At 47.2% G+C, this 19,474-nt stretch overlaps 1 protein-coding gene across 1 annotated transcript in view; it reads right to left on the reverse strand.

The window, feature by feature from the left end:
• The window catches only part of sgip1a (SH3GL interacting endocytic adaptor 1a), a 163,438-nt gene that overhangs the window by 48,686 nt on the left and 95,278 nt on the right, over positions 1–19,474 (reverse strand). The window contains exons 7-10 of the mRNA XM_067990376.1: positions 6,570–6,577; positions 4,980–4,991; positions 1,705–1,729; positions 651–702 (exon numbers count right to left, since the gene is read on the reverse strand). Coding sequence (XP_067846477.1) covers positions 651–702; positions 1,705–1,729; positions 4,980–4,991; positions 6,570–6,577 — 97 coding nt within the window. The remainder of the gene's footprint in view (positions 1–650; positions 703–1,704; positions 1,730–4,979; positions 4,992–6,569; positions 6,578–19,474) is intronic.

A 19,474-nucleotide genomic window follows, 5' to 3' on the forward strand; every position in this document is an offset into this window, starting at 1 on the left:
CCTTCCACCTGCCCAGCCTCATTCCCTAAAACTAAACCCAGAACTGCCCCCCCTCTTGTTGGGCTTGCTACGTACTGGCTAAAAAAGTTCTCCTGAATGCAATTTAAGAATTCTGCACCCTCTATACCTTTTGCACTGATTGTATCCCAGTTAATATTAGGGTAGTTGAAATCCACCACTATTACTGCCCTATTGTTTTTGCACTTCTCAGAAATTTGCCTACATATTCGCTCTTCTATCTCCCTCTGACTGGGGGTCTATAGTACACTCCCAGCAGTGTGAGTGCCCCATTTTTCTTCTTTAGCTCAACCCATATGGCCTCATTTGATGATCCTTTTAACATATCATCCCTCCTCACAGCCATAATTGTTTCTTTAACCAATATTGCCACCCCCTCCCTATCTCGTCTGAAAACCCCGTAACCAGGAACATGGAGGTGTCATTCCTGCCCCTCTTTAAGCCATGTTTCAGTAATAGCTAAGATATCGTAGTGCCACATGTCCATCTGTGCTCTTAGCTCATCTGCCTTATTCACTATACTCCTTGCATTGCGATGTTTAAGACTCAGACAAAAATCTACCCCGATGTTTCAGTGCTTCTTTGACATTAGTGTTTATTACCCAGTGGAAGAAGTGGTTAGTTATACCTACCCGACAACTTCTGACGTGGGTGTTGACCGTCTTGGTCGAGCTATTTCTTCGCCTGCGCAAAAAAACCCCACAATTTATTTTCCCCTTGCAAAGGAGTTACAGTAATAACATTTTAATATTAAAATATGATTTTACAACTTTCTCAAATCAACTATTAAAATGTCTTGGATGCAACACATTGAATAATTAAATATTCCCCGTAATGTGCAATATGAAAAGAAGTCAATATAATACAGAATTCTGCAATACATGGTAGGCTGGGGTTAAATTAAAGGCAGATTTTTATATTACAGTAATGGCTCTACCAGCACTGAATACATCAGGAAAATCAAAGTGTGTTATCTGATAGGTTATCCTACTCTCACCTCTAGCCTCCAAACTCTCTCTCACTTTGTAACCTTTGTTTGTTTCTAGTTTATTGCTGATACCACTGTAGTCACTGCTTTCCCAGACATTCCTTTCTTGCTCCTCCACAGATGCTGCCTGACTTGCTGGAGCTTCTCCAACTTTTTCTGTTTTTATTCCTTTCTTGTTCCTCCTAAGCAGCCAATATGCCATCCTATATGTTGTTGTTCCTCTTTGCATTCCCAACTGTTGAAATCAGAAGTCTTGATTTCACAACTCTTAACTTATTCTTTCCCAGGACCTCTATACCACCCTCAGTCTTTCCTTCCTCTTACTGTCTACAAGTTTTTAAAATCACAACAGAAAATGCTGGAAATACTCAGCAAGTCAGGCAGCATCTGTGAAGAAAGAAACAGAGTTAATGTTTCAGGTCGATGACCCTTCCAGTTTTGAAGCAGGATCATTGAACTGAAATGTTATCTCTGTTTCTTTCTCCACAGATGCTGAGTATTTCCAGCATTTTCTGTTTTTATTTCAGATTTCCTGCATCTGCAGTACTTTGCTTTTGTTTTAAAATCACAGCTGGGTATCTCCTCACCACTATCCAGCATCCACAGTATTTTGCTTTTGTCTTCACCACTATTTCTTAATTTATCTTGTTCGATACTGTGACCCTTTATCTTGGCTTATAATAAAAAGAAATACTTACAGGATAAGTTTCTTTTGATAATTGCCTGGAAAAAAGTAGAAAAGATATTGACTTATGGAGGACTGTTTTTCAAACATTCCACTAAATCAGGACTCAAATATGCCACCATGCCTCCTTGTGAAAAACAATCTCAGTAAATGCCTTTTTATTACGTCTTAAAAATGCATTCCTTGTGTTTGCATCGTGATTGACTTTGGCCAAGGATTATAAAGACTGAATGGAATAATTTCATTGTCATATACATTAGTATTACAGAAATCAAATGGTGCTTGGATTCTGGCCTAAATTTGCTCAAATACTTACTTCAGTTTGCTTTAAAATCTCGTCAGATTAAATGCACTGTCACATGTGGCACTGAGCCAGAGAAACCCAAAGATGCAAGGCTTGGTCCCCAGCCTGAGCTGGAGTAGTGGAGGGGGTGCTTCAATTGGCCCTCAACACCACTAGACTAGGCAGGGAAAAATAAATCAGTTAGGTTTCTTACTCCTGACCGCTACACAGCAACTCCAGCTGGAAAGCAAGTCAGTGGACATTGGTTTAGAAGAGGACTGCCTGCTGACAGTTAGTCATGGTTCAGGTGAAGAGTGGCCACTTGGATGAGGAACCGTGGGGGGAGGGGCACCATTGAAACAAGCGAGAATCACCAGCCTGAGGAGAAGAGGCAGAAATTTTAAAAAAGAAGCCCTCAGGTTAAGTGTAAGCTATCAGTGCACTTGTGATTTGAACCCCAGAAACAGAACTTTGGTTGACAATAGGATCGGGCTCAGGTGTGAAGCCTCATGTGGAGGAGAGCTGACAGCATAGGTGCAGATTTACTGGGGCAAAGGAGGGAGAGATGAGGGAGTTTTTCTATCCTAAATTATTTTTGGAATGGGTTATGCACCCGCTCTCACTCCTGTTCCAAATTCCAGAATTGACCCTGCGCTCCCCAACTCCTTATATGTGTTCTCTCTACCTGTCAATACTGATTGACAAGTGTTACACTTGAACAACATGACTACTTGGATGAGGTACCAGAGGGCTCCTGGTCCCTGTGGAATTGCACCCCAGCAAGTGTTACTACCTTCAGGAGAGAAGAGATGAAAAGAACAGGAAAAGAATTACATGTGCTCTGCAGAAGTTCATTCACATGTTTGGTTTGTGTATTGTATTCAGCTGGAACATTAGCACTTACCATTAAGGATGTTTTCCAGAGTCCACTTGGTAACTATATTAATATGGAAGTGTCCTGAGGTAGGAGTTAGAAAAATCTTCCAGAAACTGCTCCAAGAAACTATATAAATTATTTTTGAGTTTGTCTATCTTACTATGAAATACATTTTAAAATTCTTTTCTTTAGGCCTCCTTAAACGAGTGAACACGTTTCCTGCTCTCTGAGATCCGCCAATGATTTTCCTTTTCACTCTCCATTTTTTCTTTTCTGCCTCACAATACAAGAGATCCAACTCAAATGCCTAAAATCATAAATCATGTATTTATGACCCATAAAATCTCCTTATTGGATTCTGAATTCAAACCATGATTAAATAAATTCTGTTTTGTCGAGGTAAAAGTGACACTGGATAAAAAAAAGGTTTCATAAACTATTTTTTGTGTTTTTTTATGCTCATCAGGTGAGGGATGTTTCAATCTGACAGCTGGGACACTTCTCCACTTCAGGCACCCAGTATCAGAATGATACCCCAAGTAAGATGCAGAATGAAACTCACTCTATTCTGCACTAATGACAAAACAACACTTAATTTCCCACATCAGGCATCCCAAACCTAGAGGTGTAAAACACCAGAACCCTGATTCTGTAGATCTTGAACTGGTGACAGTGTGGGCTGCTCAGGATGGGAGTGCAGAGAGCTGGCCTCATGCCTTTTGCAAGTCAAGTTCCTTCTATTAATGCATGTAGGAAATGACCACAGGAGCCTGTGGAGCAGCGTGATTGGCTGGACACAGGAAATCCAGTGAAGCATTAAAAGGAAGATGATTTTTTTTGTTGTGGTGAAACTGATCGTTGAAGCAACAATTATTACTTGCTGGGCCAAAATTGTACTGCATATTACGGTACAATATGACTGCATAATATTACTGTAGAATATTGACAGCTCCTGGTGCAGCAAAGAAGGGTACGTTGCTTTGGGACAGAAGGGCACTCTCTCGTTAAAGCACAGATGCAAGCTGCCGGGATGGGGGCATTGGAGGGAGTTCATACAGTCGCCCAGCTCCATAGAACCTGGGAGCAAATGCCAACGACATTTTCAGATATCAGGAAGAATGCTGAGGTAAATATAACCAAATTTGGGCAGACTATTGTTATTGGTGCACAATATCCATGATACAAACACAACTTGTGACCTGGTGCCCCCCTCAGTGAGACAGCAGGCTGACAACCTTTTTCATAAATATTATCATGGCAACAAAGGAACACTTAGTGTGCGGCACATAAACAGCTTGCACTGTGATACATAAATCTTGTAACGTGTGCCCTGATCCAACACTGTCACCAGAAAGTACAGGCATGTTATAATGTAACGGACTCACACTCAGACAAGAGGGGCAATTTTGACTTTGGGTGACAGTGGATCGGCCGCCCGTTATACAACTCGCCCGATTTTCCTTTCAGAACGTGCACTTCAGTGGTTCAAGGCAAAGGCTCACCACCACCACCTTCTCAGGGCAAGTAGGAATGGCCAATAAATACAGCCTTGTCAGCATTGCTCATATCACAAGAACAAATAGAAAAAACCCGATGAGCACAAAAAATTCTCTCACCTCAAATAAATAAATGAATGAATGTTGCAGTAAGATAATTGTGGGGGAGGGGTACGGAGTGAGGAGTCAACCACTCTTCCAATTGAAAATCCCAGCACTAGAGCTCATTTGCTACTTTCTTTAACAGCCAAGTAATAGCTACTGTCAATATTTTTTGTGTGATTGATGTGTTTAAACCCATATTAAGAGTCGCAGGTCATCAGTCTTATTGAAATAAAGTCACAGTTTTGTTTTTAAAAAGTGGTCTGGAATTGTATGTACTCTTTACTGTAACAGTGGGAATTACTGGTAACTTATTCGTAGCTAATGCAAAGTTTTAAGTTCATGTGAAAAATTTAAATAAACAGGTTTAATTTCTGTTAAATCTATAGTCGTTCTAAGTAAGTCACTTTCTCAAGTAACAAGCATGTTACTGTTGACATCTCTTTCCCCTAATAAATCGAATGAAATTCAAAATGAACAAAAATTAAAACATTCTAAATATGTGAAACACAGTGTAAAGGAATACTCACTGGACTGCGCCTCTGTGATCGGCAAAAGGGAAGAGAGAACAGATACCTGGTCAGAGAGTGACAGATTTGTGAACAAAGCTTTCATTGTCAAAGGTTAAAGTGCACAGACATGAGTTCAATCATCAGAGTACAGGAAAAGTTTCTTATTCTTGACAAGGCTATTGCTTATTAAATATAAATCACAGTCCGTGCCCGCATGCAGCAAGACCTGGACAACATCCAGGCTTGGGCTGATAAGTGGAAAGTAACATTCACGCCAGACAAGTGCCAGGCAATGACCATCTCCAACAAGAGAGAGTCTAACCACCTCCCCTTGACATTCAATGGCATTACCATCGCCGAATCCCCCACCATCAACATCCTGGGGGTCACCATTAACCAGAAACTTAACTGGACCAGCCATATAAATACTGTGGCTACAAGAACAGGTCAGAGGCTGGGTATTCTGTGGCAAGTGACTCACCTCCTGACTCCCCAAAGCCTTTCCACCATCTACAAGGCACAAGTCAGGAGTGTGATGGAATACTCTCCACTTGCCTGGATGAGTGCAGCTCCAACAACACTCAAGAAGCTCGACACCATCGAGGACAAAGCAGCCCGCTTGATTGGTACCCCATCCACCTCCTTAAACATTCACTCCCTCCACCACCAGTGCACAGTGGCTGCAGTGTGTACCATCTACAAGATGTCCTGCAGCAACTCGCCAAGGCTTCTTTGACAGCACCTCCCAAACCAGCGACCTCCACCACCTAGAAGGACAAGGGCAGCAGGCACATGGGAACAACACCACCTGCACGTTCCCCTCAAAGTCACACACCATCCCGACTTGGAAATATATCACCGTTCCTTCTTCATTGCTGGGTCAAAATCCTGGAACTCCCTTCCTAACAGCCCTGCGGGAGAACCTTCACCACATGGACTACAGCAGGAAGCCGGCTCACCACCACTTTCTCAAGGGCAATTAGGGATGAACAATAAATGCTGGTCTTGCCAGCGATGCCCACATCCTACGAATGAATAAAAAAAAGTCTCAGTACCTTTGGGCCAGGGAGGGGAAAACTCAGCCAGAAGCCCTACTCCAGATTGCTAGTCAGTGGACTCTGGGTCAAGAAAGGATCAAGGTTGGCTGTGATATTCCCCCCACCCCCACTTTCTCTGTGGTGTACACATAATGCCATGCTGGGAGAGGCAACTGGGCAGAGAAGGGGCGTGGAAATGCTGAGATCTGATATTTTCTTCCCTGTTGTTGAAATTTCATTAAAAACATCAGGCACAGAGGACTTTTAATATACAGGCCAGGGTTTTCTGCTTCTGCACTTGTCTATTAAATTTAATAGAGCAAAAACTGCAGGCTCATGAGCACCCAGGCAGAAAGCCCTGGCTACATACTCTTAGGGGCAATTTTGCCAATGTCTGCTCCTGGTGCAGAGCCTCACCAGCAGCGAGTACAGTAGTAGAGAGAGAGAAAGTCCTGTTTTTCTGGCCTATGATCGTTGCTAATGAGGCTTGTACCAGGAGTGGGGCCTTGCAACATTATCCTCTTGGTGTCCAGTTTATATTTTACAAATTCCAGACAGTCTACTCAAAAACTGGACTCTCTGCTCCAAAACTGGACAGTTGCAACCCTATCTGTACCTCAGTGCCATGTTGTAACTGGTCATTTAGAGGGGCACGGAGCCAACTTGAGTTGCATCCTGGTGGAGACATGCAAGTACCACTTCCTACTGTTCTGTGACAAGATATTAACACACCAGCATGGCAACCAGACCACCTGATAAACAAATGATCATCAGGCAAATAAAAACACCCAATGTAGCACATAATACCTGAAAACTCTTGCACTGTTGTAAAGCAAATGTTCAAAATGAATAAAACTGTTATTTTTTTTACAACCGGAGAGTGATCAGGAATGGGAATCCTGGCTGATCTTTCCTCTTGTTAGCTCAGAGGTCCCAAGACTAAGTGTTACAGTCCTGCTACTGCTCTGGATGAGATCAGCTAACCCATAATGAACCAGGTATCAAACCCCAGCTCATATGACTCAGCTTCACACCACATGGTGCATTTAATCACTGAGCCATTGATGAAGCTAGGATCTAAAATTTGAACTCTGAAGGGGCAATTTTAACTGGGACCAGGACAAACATCAAACCGGCCCGACATCATCAGTGTGAAGCTCGATCGATTTTAACCCCTGATTGGTGGGTTGCACATCAGTTGGCAATGGGAATGGGCAATCTGTCCAATTCCTGCCGGCCTCTAGAGGCCAAGTTAAAGTGTGAATGCACCTCTTAAAGGACAACTGCATTCACTTCATGCAAATTTATTTCTGATAGTGCTGCAAAGCTGCCCCAAGGTTCTCTGAACCATCCCTGAATGTACCGTTGAAGGAGGTGAGGACAAGGAGAGATGTCCTCTTTCCCACGAATGGGAAGAAGAATCCAAAGGCCAATGTACAGCAGGCCTGGAGAGAGGTGGCAGTGATGGTCAGTTCCAGGAGCATCACCCCCAGGACTTGGGCGCAATGCAGGAAACTTTTCAATGACCTTACCAGAACAGCAAGGGTTAGTACAGCTGTTCATCTCTCTGCACAGCACCTGGTAACAGACCTTCCCCCTCCCTCAACACTCTGCATGCCTCCCTCCCCTGCATCACATCCTTCTGCACCAATCACAAATGAACACTACACCACCTCTCATTCCAAACACATACTCATCTCCTGCTTGCTGCCTTCGCAGCAGCCACTTACAGCACTCATTTCTCACATGCCAAACAAGGAACTCCACTGATGACTCCTTCCTCACTAGGCACTCCAGCCACTTCCTTCCATTGAACATTACACCATCTTGCTTGCAACTTGCTTCTTCTCACTCTTAGGATTATGCACTTCATGAAGAAGCCCCACATATCTGTAGATTCCTTCTCAATTGCCACTCACTAACTCTTGCCCTCTCTGTCTGCAGGAGAAAATGGCTCACAACATGAGGGGGGGAGGAGCAAGACCGGGGTGGGGGGGCGGGGGTAAGACCACCCAACATCCAGGTTCTGAGTGAAATGGAACAGGCAGGGCTGGACATTATTGGCTTAGCGACAGTGCAAAGTTTTGGAGATGGCGAGGGTTTAATTGAGCAGGGTGTCTACCTATTACTTGTACCCTTTCAATTACCTCAAACAATCGCACAATCAACCAGCTTGACAACATCATGCTCAGTGAAATCTGGCATCTGCTACTATCTAGCCTGTCAGTGCCATGCTAACACTTGTCCCTTTTTCCAAGTCCTTCTCAGCACCTGGACCCTCTCGAGGAAGATTCGGAGGGGGACTATCCTCTAGAAGATGCACCATCACATGCTCCATCCCTCCCAAGCACCAGCACAAACACTGGCACAGGATGTGAGCACATCTGTTCCCATCACCACCCCTGTGTGGGTTAGACAGTGAGTTAGAGGGGTCTGTATTTGGTGAAGCACTCAGCATGAGTGAGCAGGAGCAGGGACTAATGGAAAGGACAGCCCAGATGATGGCTTGCTGGAGGGCAAGCTTGACTGTAAACTCTGCTGAGGAAGACAGAGATGCTGAATTCAGGGGCCCAGCCTTCAAAAGGAAACTCCTTTCGGCACATATTCAATTGCATGATCTATTGGAAAGCCTGCCACTGAGTTGCTGTACAATGTCTGAAAGTTTGGAGGAGTTTGCTTCCAGCTTGTGTGGTGTCCTGCCACAGGGCATTAACATTCTGCAGTCTTCCATGGAGCGTTTGGAACCTCGATGGACTCTGCATCTGGGCCCTCACACCAGGAGTCTGTGCCACCAGCTTTTGCAGCATTGATGGAAGCTCAAACTGTTGCCATCCAGAGCCGGAGCTCCAATGTATGCTCCACTTTGGAGAGACAGGTGGACCACATGGATAGAGGCAGTAAGGGCATCACTGATCTTCTCAAGCCTGCTATTCTGCAATTCAGTGGGAGCAATAAGATGAAGCCCCATGGGAGTGGCACATATTGTCCTCTCAGGATGTGGGCACATCTGATCCCATCACAACCCTCTCAACCAGTACCCGCCATTGTGCCAGAATGTCAGCTAGCCCAGAAGTCAATAGAAAACAAAATCGGGCAGAGTGTAAAACAATTCGCTGCTGCTGATTTTGTGCTAAATTTCACCCCCAGTAACTGTAAGCATCGGTGTACCAATGGCATAAGAATGCTGACATCAGAAGGTAAACTTATAGCCGCTCACTAACTCTCTCCCTCTCCGTCTGCAGGAGAAAATGTATGGCACACATGATAGGGGCTATCCTGGATCTGCAGATTATCCTAGAACGATGAGTATGCACAAAGTGTTAGGGTTGTGTTGCTTGAGTAGAAGCCTGCGTACTTCAAGGACTAACTGATAACATTCCACAGTATTAGAAAAAAATAAGTTTCTAGAATGAGATAACCCACAGATTGAAAAGGTTAAGATGAGAGGATCAGATGATAAAGCAGAGGGGGGAGGATTGGATAATCATGCTCAAGAGGAGAAAGAGACAGAAATAACCAGTGCAGGAAACCCCAGGGAGTTTGGACTTGCCCAGTAAATAGCCAATGCTTGGCCCCATCATGTGGACAAAACAACTACACAGGGAGGGTGATAAAGAGCAAAATGACTTGTGGACTGAGGGGTTACTGAAAGTGAGACAATCCTTAAGAACAGACAAGTAGTAGTTTAAGCAGATTCGATTATCCTGGGATAGATAGCCTTTTTTGCAGCTGTAACAGTGTCTCAAATGGTGAGTTACCTCCTAACTGCTAGAGCAAGAGAATTAATGGAGTGATGGAAAACTCCTAAAATGTGAGAAACAACAGCCAGAAGTCATGCCTCATGCAGGAATCAACAAAGGAAAGAGTAGACCAGCGATCCTGTGGGATGAGTTTGAGATACTGGTATTAGATTAAAGAACAAGATCGCTTAGGATTACTCCCAGTTTCACATGCTGGATCACGTAGAGAGAAACAATTGGGTTTATTATTGAATGATTTGACAGATGGTGTAAAAGGATAAGGTAAGTAAAGACACGATGAAAAACAGATGAGGTTACAGAACGGAGGGAGAGGAGTGACAGATATCTCAAAATTCTGCGCACAAATAGAAGGAAAATTAGGAATAAAGTGGCAGATCTAGAGGTTTAGGTTAGCAAGGGAAACTTCAATGTTATAGTTACCAGTAAGACTTGGCTAAATAAGAATGTCGACAGGAAGGAAATTTACAGGGACATAAGCTGACACTTTAGAGTTACAGAAAATGGTCCAGATATTCTCCTCTTGCAGAATAGGGTGCATTTTCAGCATGGTGTGACTTCCGCCTGCCACAAAGATATGCTGCTGACCCCAGCCACTTTTTTAGCCTTGGCGTATTTATCATAATTATAGCAGGTTCTCTGGGCTCTGTGGGAAAGTCTGCCTAGACAGGGCACAGAGAATGGCTATGACAGCTTTTGGGCACCTGTCACTGTGTTGCATTCCCAGCGGCCACTGTGGTGATGCAAGATGTCCCAAAAATATTCCCAGCTTAAATAACCTTACTTACTGAGATAAGCTTAAAAAGCCAGATCTATTCATTTTGGAGGAATGTAGACATTGGGTGACTTGATGGAGAAATATAAACTAGTTAAAGGACTAGATTGCGTTCCTGTTGATATATTATTTCTATTTGATAGATTGGGGAAGACCAGGGGTCATGGGTATAAGTTACCCAAGAGTAGGTTAAGTTTGATGCTAGGCGGTTCTTCTATTCCCAGAGGATAGTAGACGTATGGAACAAGTCACCGACTCGTGCAACAAGTGTTGAATCTCTGCAAACTTTCAAAAGCGAGCAAAAGCTCTTGGCTGGGGCGGAGATCATGTCTTATAAAAGGAGGGTTGAAATAGTAAGTAAAAAAACATGGTCAATGTGGTCTCCTGGGTTAGTTTCGATTGCTCAAGAGGGTTGGGGATGAATTTTCCAGATTTTTTCACCCTAATTGGCCTTGGTTTTTATCTTTTTTTTGCCTCTCCCAACACATTACGGGCTCAATTTTAAAAGGGTGGCGGGATCGCGGGACGGGGTCGGGGTGGGGGGGGCATCAGTGGGCACACGGCAAACCCGAATAATAAAAACTTACCATTCCCCACCTGATTGTGACTTAATTGGTGGCCATTAATCTTGTTTCCGGGTTTGCTGTCCCAAAAGCTGTGCAGTGGGCGGACTGTGCACCCGCATCACAGGCCGTCAGCTGCAGCATCTAGATTTAAAGGGCCATTGCTCCATTGGATTTTGCTGGAGCAAAGAGCAAGAAAACCCAATGGAGCAGCACGGGGGCAAGGCTGCTCCAAGATTCAGTGACGCCTCACTTCAGGTGCAACTGGCCGGGGTGAGGAGGAGGAGGGAAATATTTTACCTGGCCGACAGGAAGAAGCGCCCTGCCTCTGCCCCCGAGAAGGCCTGGTTCAAGGTGAGAGAGGAGGTCACCAGCAGGAGCAACATATCCCGCACCTTGGTCCAGTGCAGGAAGCGTTTCAATGACCTAACTAGGTCAGCAAAAGTGAGTACACTTACTGATTCTCCTGCATTCCTTGTCACACATCACCCCCCCTCCCCCATTCTGCACTGCCAAGACTACTCCATCACATCACTCCTCACACCCACTTAAGGCTCATCCTCAACTTACCTTCACTTCCTGAGCACTTCCTGACCTCCCCATTTGTGACCCCACCACTACCACTCACCCCAATCCTGATCCAATGTGATGTCTCTGTCTGATACTCACTCTCTGATGCACCTCTTTTAAGGTCAGCCTCACCCAAAGCAATGTATTCATCGGCTGACCATTTCACCATCACTCACTCACATGTCTCTACTTTCTCCCTTTCTTGAAGACGAGAGCATAAAATGCACGCGAGAGGGCGAGGACTGGAGGGGACCACAACAAATAGAGGTCCTCACGGAGGCAGAGGAGGAGGCCCTGGAGATCAGCCACACCCTCGAGTGCCTGTCCGTCGGGGACACCAAGACTGGCACCCCACAAATGCCTGGTGACAAAACTTTAACATTCATCAAACATAACATGAATTGATATTAACAATGATTGGCATGTTGAACAGCTCAGTATGCTCATTGCAACATGACACATCTGTGGTGATACATAATATTGCCTTCTGATCTCTTACAGGCCCTTCACCAATGGCAGTGATGGGAGAGGGCGATTCCTCAGAGGAGCTCCCGGCCTCTGAGGGCGCACCATCTTATTGAGCCATTCACCAGCGCAGATACTCACACCTCGGTGGGTCCCAGTAGTCAGTTAGTTGGGTTGGCACCTGGTGAGTCACCACACACAAGTGAGCACAAGCAGACACTGGTGGCAGGGGTAGCTGTGGAGAGTCCACATCGGTGGGCGCACTCCTCTCCAGGCTCTGCTCAGCTGGATGCAGATGCTGAACCCCAGGGGCCATCCTTTGAAAGGAGAATGATCAAGTAACAGCAGCGCATTTGCGAGGTACTGGAACAGGTGCCACTCACACTCTCCACAATAGTGCAAAGGATGGAGTAGTCCACCTCCTGCATTAATGGAATGGTGGCACAGGTACGTGAGGGAATCTCTGAGATAGTGTCACAGGGACGTGAGGAATCGTCTGAGATAGTGTCGCACGTAACTGCGGAAATATCTGAGATAATGGGCCCGATTTTACCAGGGGTGCGGGTTGTCGGCGGGTAGGCCAGCGGGCGCGGTGAAATTAGTGGGTTGCCCGCTCGATCGTCGCAGGCAACACACTAATTGGATCCACTTACCTGCTCCTCCGGGTTCCCTGATGCTGATCTGCGCGTCGGGCGGGCTGCGCATGCGCAGTAAGATCTGTCAGCTGGAGGCGCTCTATTTAAAGGGGCAGTCCTCCACTGACAGATGCTGCCACAAACAGCAAAAATTACAGCATGGAGCAGCGCAGGAGGAAGGCTGCTCCCAGTTTAATGATGCCTCACCCCAGGTATCATTAGATGGGGTGAGGAGGAGGGGGTGGACAGAGATCTTCCCCCCGGGAGCGGGAGGAAGCGGCCCACCTCTGCCACCAAGAAGGCCTGGCTCGAGGTGGCAGAGGGGGTCACCTGCGCCACCAACATATCGCCCACCTGCATACAGTGCAGGAGGCGCTCCAATGACCTCAGTAGGTCAGCCACAGTGAGAACACGTAGTCTTTCCCCTACACTCCGCCTGCCACAACACTGCCCCCACCCCACATCTCCTTCGGCACTGCCAACACTACTCTGTCACATGACCGCTCATACCCACTCAAACTTCATCCTCATCTTACCTGCACCTACTCACCTCGCGAGTACTCACCCCGCCACTACCACGCAACCCAATCCTCATACAATCTCATGGCTCTATCCCATACTCACCCTCTCGTGCATCTCTCTCACGGCCAGCCTCACTCAACCTGCCACCACCTGTGCTGCAGCCACAGGGCACGCATCACATATGTGCAGTAGGCAGCGTAAGGCAAACGTGTCGTGAGCATGAAGGGGATGCACAAAGGTGTTTGAGGGTTTGTCATGGTTCTTACTTCTATTGAATTAAAGAACAACTCACATCACACATTATATTGGCACCACTACTGCCATGTCTTCGCGAATCCCGTCCGGTTTGTGCAATAATGCCCGCTCCTGGGTATCCCTATGAGGACCCACCACTGATGCCACCCAGTGTGTCACTGCAGAGTGGGTGTAGGTGTATTTGCAGGGCTCTTCTGTGCAGACAACTGAGAGACATCGGGGATGTCCCCGGTTGCAGCCTGGAAGGATGTGGAGGAGAAGTTCGGGAGGGCAGTGGTGACTTTGACAGCGACAGGCAGGAAGATGGTGCACGGGCCAGCCAGGAGCAGCTCGGCATTAAAGAGGCTGCAGATGTCCACGGCTACATGTCGAGTGACTCTGAGCCTCCGTGTGCACTGCTGCTCAGAGAGGTCCAGGAGGCTGAGCCTCGGTCTGTGGAACGTGTGGCGAGGGTAGTGCCCTCTGCGACGCATCTCTCTCTGCGGTAGCCCTCCCTCCTGCTGTGCAGGTGGATGTGTCACAGCACTCTGTTGTGGAGCTCCACGTGTCAGAGGTGGACGGCGTGGATGGCGAGGCTGGTGATGCCGTTCGCCCATCGAGGAGGTCATGACTGCAGCTACGACGGCCCCCATCCGCAAGATGTACATCTGAGGGGGTCCGCAAGGTAGGTATATGTCTCCGGACCCCGGGGTAAGTGTGCAGGTTTGTGACTTCGACCATCAGGAGGAGGGTGGTGGAGGCCAAACTTTGTCCCAAGTGACAGAGCGGCCTCCTGCAATGGCTGAGGGTCCCCCCCCCCCCCCCACCCCCCCACCCCCCCGCCACCACCTGTCAAATGGACCTTTGCAGCTGCCACAGGCTGACGGCTGCAACACGTCCATTTCAACTGGGACTGTTTCCCCCAGTGTGTGAAACAGTCCCGTGTTTATCCAAAATCACACACAGTCCCTTAATCAGGTCAGTTAATGACCTGAACAAGCAAAGTAAATACACTCAAGTGGCATCCTGTTGGCTTTAATTGCCTGTGGGATTCCCACCAGCGGGAGCTGCGCACGCACCCCCGCACATCAGCGCGGAACCCGGACGTGGGCGGGATCGAGGCGCGATCCGGTCCCGCTGCGGGATTTCGGGATTTTCGGGGCCCCCCCCGCCGAGAACGCACCCGGTAGCGGGTGCTAAAATCGGGCCCAATGTCTCAGGTAAGTGTGGGAATGTCTGCAATGGAGAGAAGGCTAGCCTCCGTTAAGCTTCAAGCACGGCTCACAAATGAGTCCATTCAAGCCCAGACAATGGCCGTTCAGACTCACGGTGAACAACAATCTGCTGCCTTAAACAGGCAGACAGAAACTTTACAACTGGGCTTCCAAGGCATCATACATGTCCTCCAATCTGTTCTCCAGTAGGGTGGTAGGAGTGATGTGGGCCTTGTGCAGGAGAGGGATGATTGTGAAAGGGGACATGGAAGTGGGGACGCTACTTAAAGCGCTGTCATGTCTCACCCATTGCCCCCCTCTCAACCAGTACCCGCAATGCTGCCTCCTCTCAAGGTGGCCGAGTCTGCCCCTGCACAGGTGCAGGTTGAGCAGTCTCTGGAGGGGCCCTCACGGGCTCCAAAACACAGAGGGCACAGGCCAAAAGCATCGAAGCGGTCCAGCCATGGAGATAAGCAACCTGCCACTACCTCTGCTGCAGCCACAGGGGATGCACCACGCAGAAGCGGTAGGAAGAGAAAGGCTAAAGGATTTGTGATCACGAAGGATATGGACAAGGGTGTCTGACAGACTGTCATGTTTTTCGTTTATATTTGGTTTTTGTTAAAGTCACATTAAATGTTATCATTCTCACCACTACTGCCACATCTTGCCCATTCTGGACTGGCTTTTGTGATAGCGCCCTTTCATGTGTTTCACCATGAATGGCGACACTTGATGCCACCCAGTGGGTGACCTTACAGTGAGTGTATGTGTAGTTGCAGGATTGTTTTGTGTGGGGAGGGGGGGTGGGGTGGGGTGGGGGGCACTGGTGTTGACGCTGCTCTTTCCAGGTGGTGTGAGGACTGGACTATTCTCACTTTGTGATCTTATGAGAACCGTTCACGTATGAGTGACTCCCTGGCCTCACGAGCAGCCAGGTGAGCCACTGCTCTGCCCATGGGTTCGTCCTCCTCCCCCTCCTGCTTCTCCTCAATGTTGATTGCAGATGTGGATGCTGGATGAGGACATGGGGCCTCATCAACCGGTATCCCTCTCTGTTGCACCATGTTGTGCAGGACACAACACACTACTATAATGTGACCCACTCTCGCTGGTGCTTATTGAAGCGCTCCCCCAGAACGATCGAGGCACCAAAATCACATCTTCAGCAGTCCTATCGCATGTTCAATTACAGATCTGGTGGCGGTGTGGCTGTCGTTGTATCGACACTGTTGCTCGCTGATGGGGTTCCTCAGAGGTGTCATCAGCCACATGTGCAGGGGGTATCCCTTGTCCCCGAGGAGCCAGTCCTTAAGGCTGTTTGGTGCGTGGATGAGGTCCGGGATGTTGCATTCCCTCAGAATGAATGGGTCGTGGCAGCTACCAGGGAATCTCACACACACGTGAAGAATTCTTTTGCGGTGGTCACAAACGAGCTGAGTGTTGATGGAGTGATAACCCTTTCTGTTGATGAACAGTCCTGACTCGTGTGGAGATGCTCAGATTGCCAAATGCATGCAATCGATTGCACCCTGTACATGTGGGAAGCCAGGACACAGAGTGGAATCCCACTGCCCTCTCCATCTGGCTGAGGTCGTCCATGGGGAAGTTGCAAGGCCCGACGAAACAAACAGTCAGTGACCTGCCTTATGCACTTGTGGGCAGACGACTGAGAGATCCTGGCGATGTCACCCTAGAAATGATCCGGAGGCGAAGAAGTTGAGGGCAGTGGTCACTTTAACAGCAACAGGTAATGAGATGCCACCAGGCCCAGCCAGGAGCAGCTCGGCATGAAGGAGGCTGCAGATGTCTGCGACCACCCGGTGACTCACTCTGAGCCTCCGTATGCACTGCTCCTCAGAGAGGTCCAGGAAGCTGAGCCTCGGTCTGTGGACCCTCTAGCGAGGATAGTGCCCCCTGCGACTTCGCTCCCTCTGTTGTTCCCCTCTCTGCTCTTGTGCAGGTGCCTATGGCGTAGTGCCGTGCTGTCGAGCTACAAGTGGCGGAAGTGCCTGGCGAGGATGGTGATGTTCCTCATCCTCGGATGTACTGGTGAATGCAGCCATCGCGCCCCCCCATCCTGATGGTGTCCGTTTGAGGGGGTCTGAAAAGTTGGTAAAAATGTGTAAACAGAACAATTCTGGGTGGAAACCAAGAATTTTCAGTCTAAACACAAAGATCTCCCAACCAAAAGTTTGTCTGAGAGAACTGAGTGCCCTGCTGCAATAACTGACCTTTCACCCCATCTGACAAAAGGGGATTTAAATGTCCAAATGGCTGCCGGCTAAAACCTGACTCGATTCCCATGGCGTGTCTCACACAGCACGGGAAACATGCTGAGGCAGCGTTAAAATCACTTGCCTTCATAGCTAATTGCATTTTTGGATTTTTAACTAGGTTAAATAGTTCAATTGCTGCTTTAAATATCGTCCTGCCGGATTTAATTGCCTGCAGGACGTCCGGGCTCGGGAACGGCGTGCGCATCCAGATGACTCTGGGTCGTGCACGTTCTTAAGCGTGTTGGAGCCGGGGTTTCTTCCCCATCCCAAGAAACGCGATTTTCTTTGCCCCCCTCCCCGCAACGCACCCGCACTTTCGTTTTAAAATCGAGCCCTATATGACTGCTGGTGTGTAGGGGATGTCTCACCATCATTCATAAGAACATAAGAAATAGGAGCAGGAGTAGGCCAATCGACCCCTCGAGCCTGCTCCGCCATTCAGTAAGATCATGGCTGATCTGATCCTAACCTCAAATTTAAATTCATGTCCAATATCCTGCCCGCTCCCCGTAACCCCTAATTCCCTTTACTTCGAGGAAACTGTCTATTTCTGTTTTAAATTTATTTAATGATGTAGCTTCCACAGCTTCCTGGGGCAGCAAATTCCACAGACCTACTACCCTCTGAGTGAAGAAGTTTCTCCTCATCTCAGTTTTGAAAGAGCAGCCCCTTATTCTAAGATTATGCCCCCTAGTTCTAGTTTCACCCATCCTTGGGAACATCCTTACAGCATCCACCCGATCAAGCCCCTTCACAATCTTATATGTTTCAATAAGATCGCCTCTCATTCTTCTGAACTCCAATCAGTAGAGTCCCAATCTACTCAACCTCTCCTCATATGTCCGCCCCCTCATCCCCGGGATTAACCGAGTGAACCTTCTTTGTACTGCCTCGAGAGCAAGTATGTCTTTTCTTAAGTATGGACGCCAAAACTGTATGCAGTATTCCAGGTGCGGTCTCACCAATACCTTATATAACTGCAGCAATACCTCCCTGTTTTTATATTCTATCCCCCTAGCAATAAAAGTCAACATTCCGTTGGCCTTCTTGATCACCTGCTGCACCTGCATACTAACTTTTTGATTTTCTTGCACTAGGACCCCCAGATCCCTTTGTACTGCAGTACTTTCCAGTTTCTCGCCATTGAGATAATAACTTGCTCTCTGATTTTTCCTGCCAAAGTGCATAACCTCACATTTTCCAATATTGTATTACATCTGCCAAATCTCCGCCCACTCACCCAGCCTGTCTATATCCCCTTGTAGGTTTTTTATGTCCTCCTCACTCTCTACTTTCCCTCCCTTCTTTGTATCATCTGCAAACTTTGATATGTTACACTCGGTCCCCTCCTCCAAATCGTTAATATAGATTGTAAAGAGTTGGGGACCCAGCATACTTCACGTATCACAACTGTGTGGGCCAGGCTTGATGGATCAGCTGCTCTTTTTCTACCTATCATTTTGTATATTCGTAAAAATATATATTAAAAAAATAATTTTAAAGAAAGCATAGAAAGCCGATAAGCCTTGTACTCAATCCATCTATGAAGAATTGCACTGGCTTTTGGGCCATTTAAACTTCACATGCCATAGCAACGCTAGATGCCTGGGCCGAACAGGTGCTCGTGGGGTCTAGTGTTGCTATGGTGCAAAAGACAGAAAATATATCTGAAGATGTATTTCTGTCATCCGGCTATCATTTCAGTACACCTGCCCATATACATCACCCGACACTTCTGACAGGAAATCGAAAGGGCCGAAAAATCAGTAGATGGACGGTGTAAAATCCTGCCCGTTATATTTAAGTGGGCTGAACAATGACAGATGAAATTTAATATGCACACTTGTAAATGAATACACGTAGGAAGGAAAATGGTCTACATAAGTACTCCATGAATTGTGTTGAAATAGCCAAGGATGAAGTAGAAAAATGTCGGGGTTTCAGTTGACTCGATGTTCAACATGTCCAACATCTGTTTGGCCCCAAATATCTGCAGGGGGGCACATCCTGGAGTAAGTGCTGAGGTACACCTGCCCATGACCTCTGCTGCAGCTGACCCCAGAAAGGCTGGCGGGAGTAGGGCCAGGTTACCATGAAAAGCAAGGTGCAAGTAGCTGGTTGTGGGAGTGGGAGTGCTGGATCCACTCCTCCACAAAGAAATTATAGGTGACCCCCACAAGATTTTAAAAAAAGTTACGGCAGGAGTGGGCCAGGTTTTGGCCTCAAAAGCAAGGAGAGTAATTTTAATATAAAGCTGGGTAATTTCAGGCCTCTGCACAGAGTACACACTTTGGTGACATCATCAAATGGTTTCATTGGGAATCCACCCATCTGCTTCTAGGACCTTCCAGGACGCAAACTTGGAGGCTCCCAAACCAGAAATGTTCATTAACAGCCTAGCAACGTACATTGATTCTTTAGTACATGATTTTCTCTTCAGGAGGTATCTTGACAATTGGTA

Source organism: Heptranchias perlo, chromosome 9 (assembly GCF_035084215.1).
Source record: "Heptranchias perlo isolate sHepPer1 chromosome 9, sHepPer1.hap1, whole genome shotgun sequence".
Classification (NCBI taxonomy): domain Eukaryota; kingdom Metazoa; phylum Chordata; class Chondrichthyes; order Hexanchiformes; family Hexanchidae; genus Heptranchias; species Heptranchias perlo.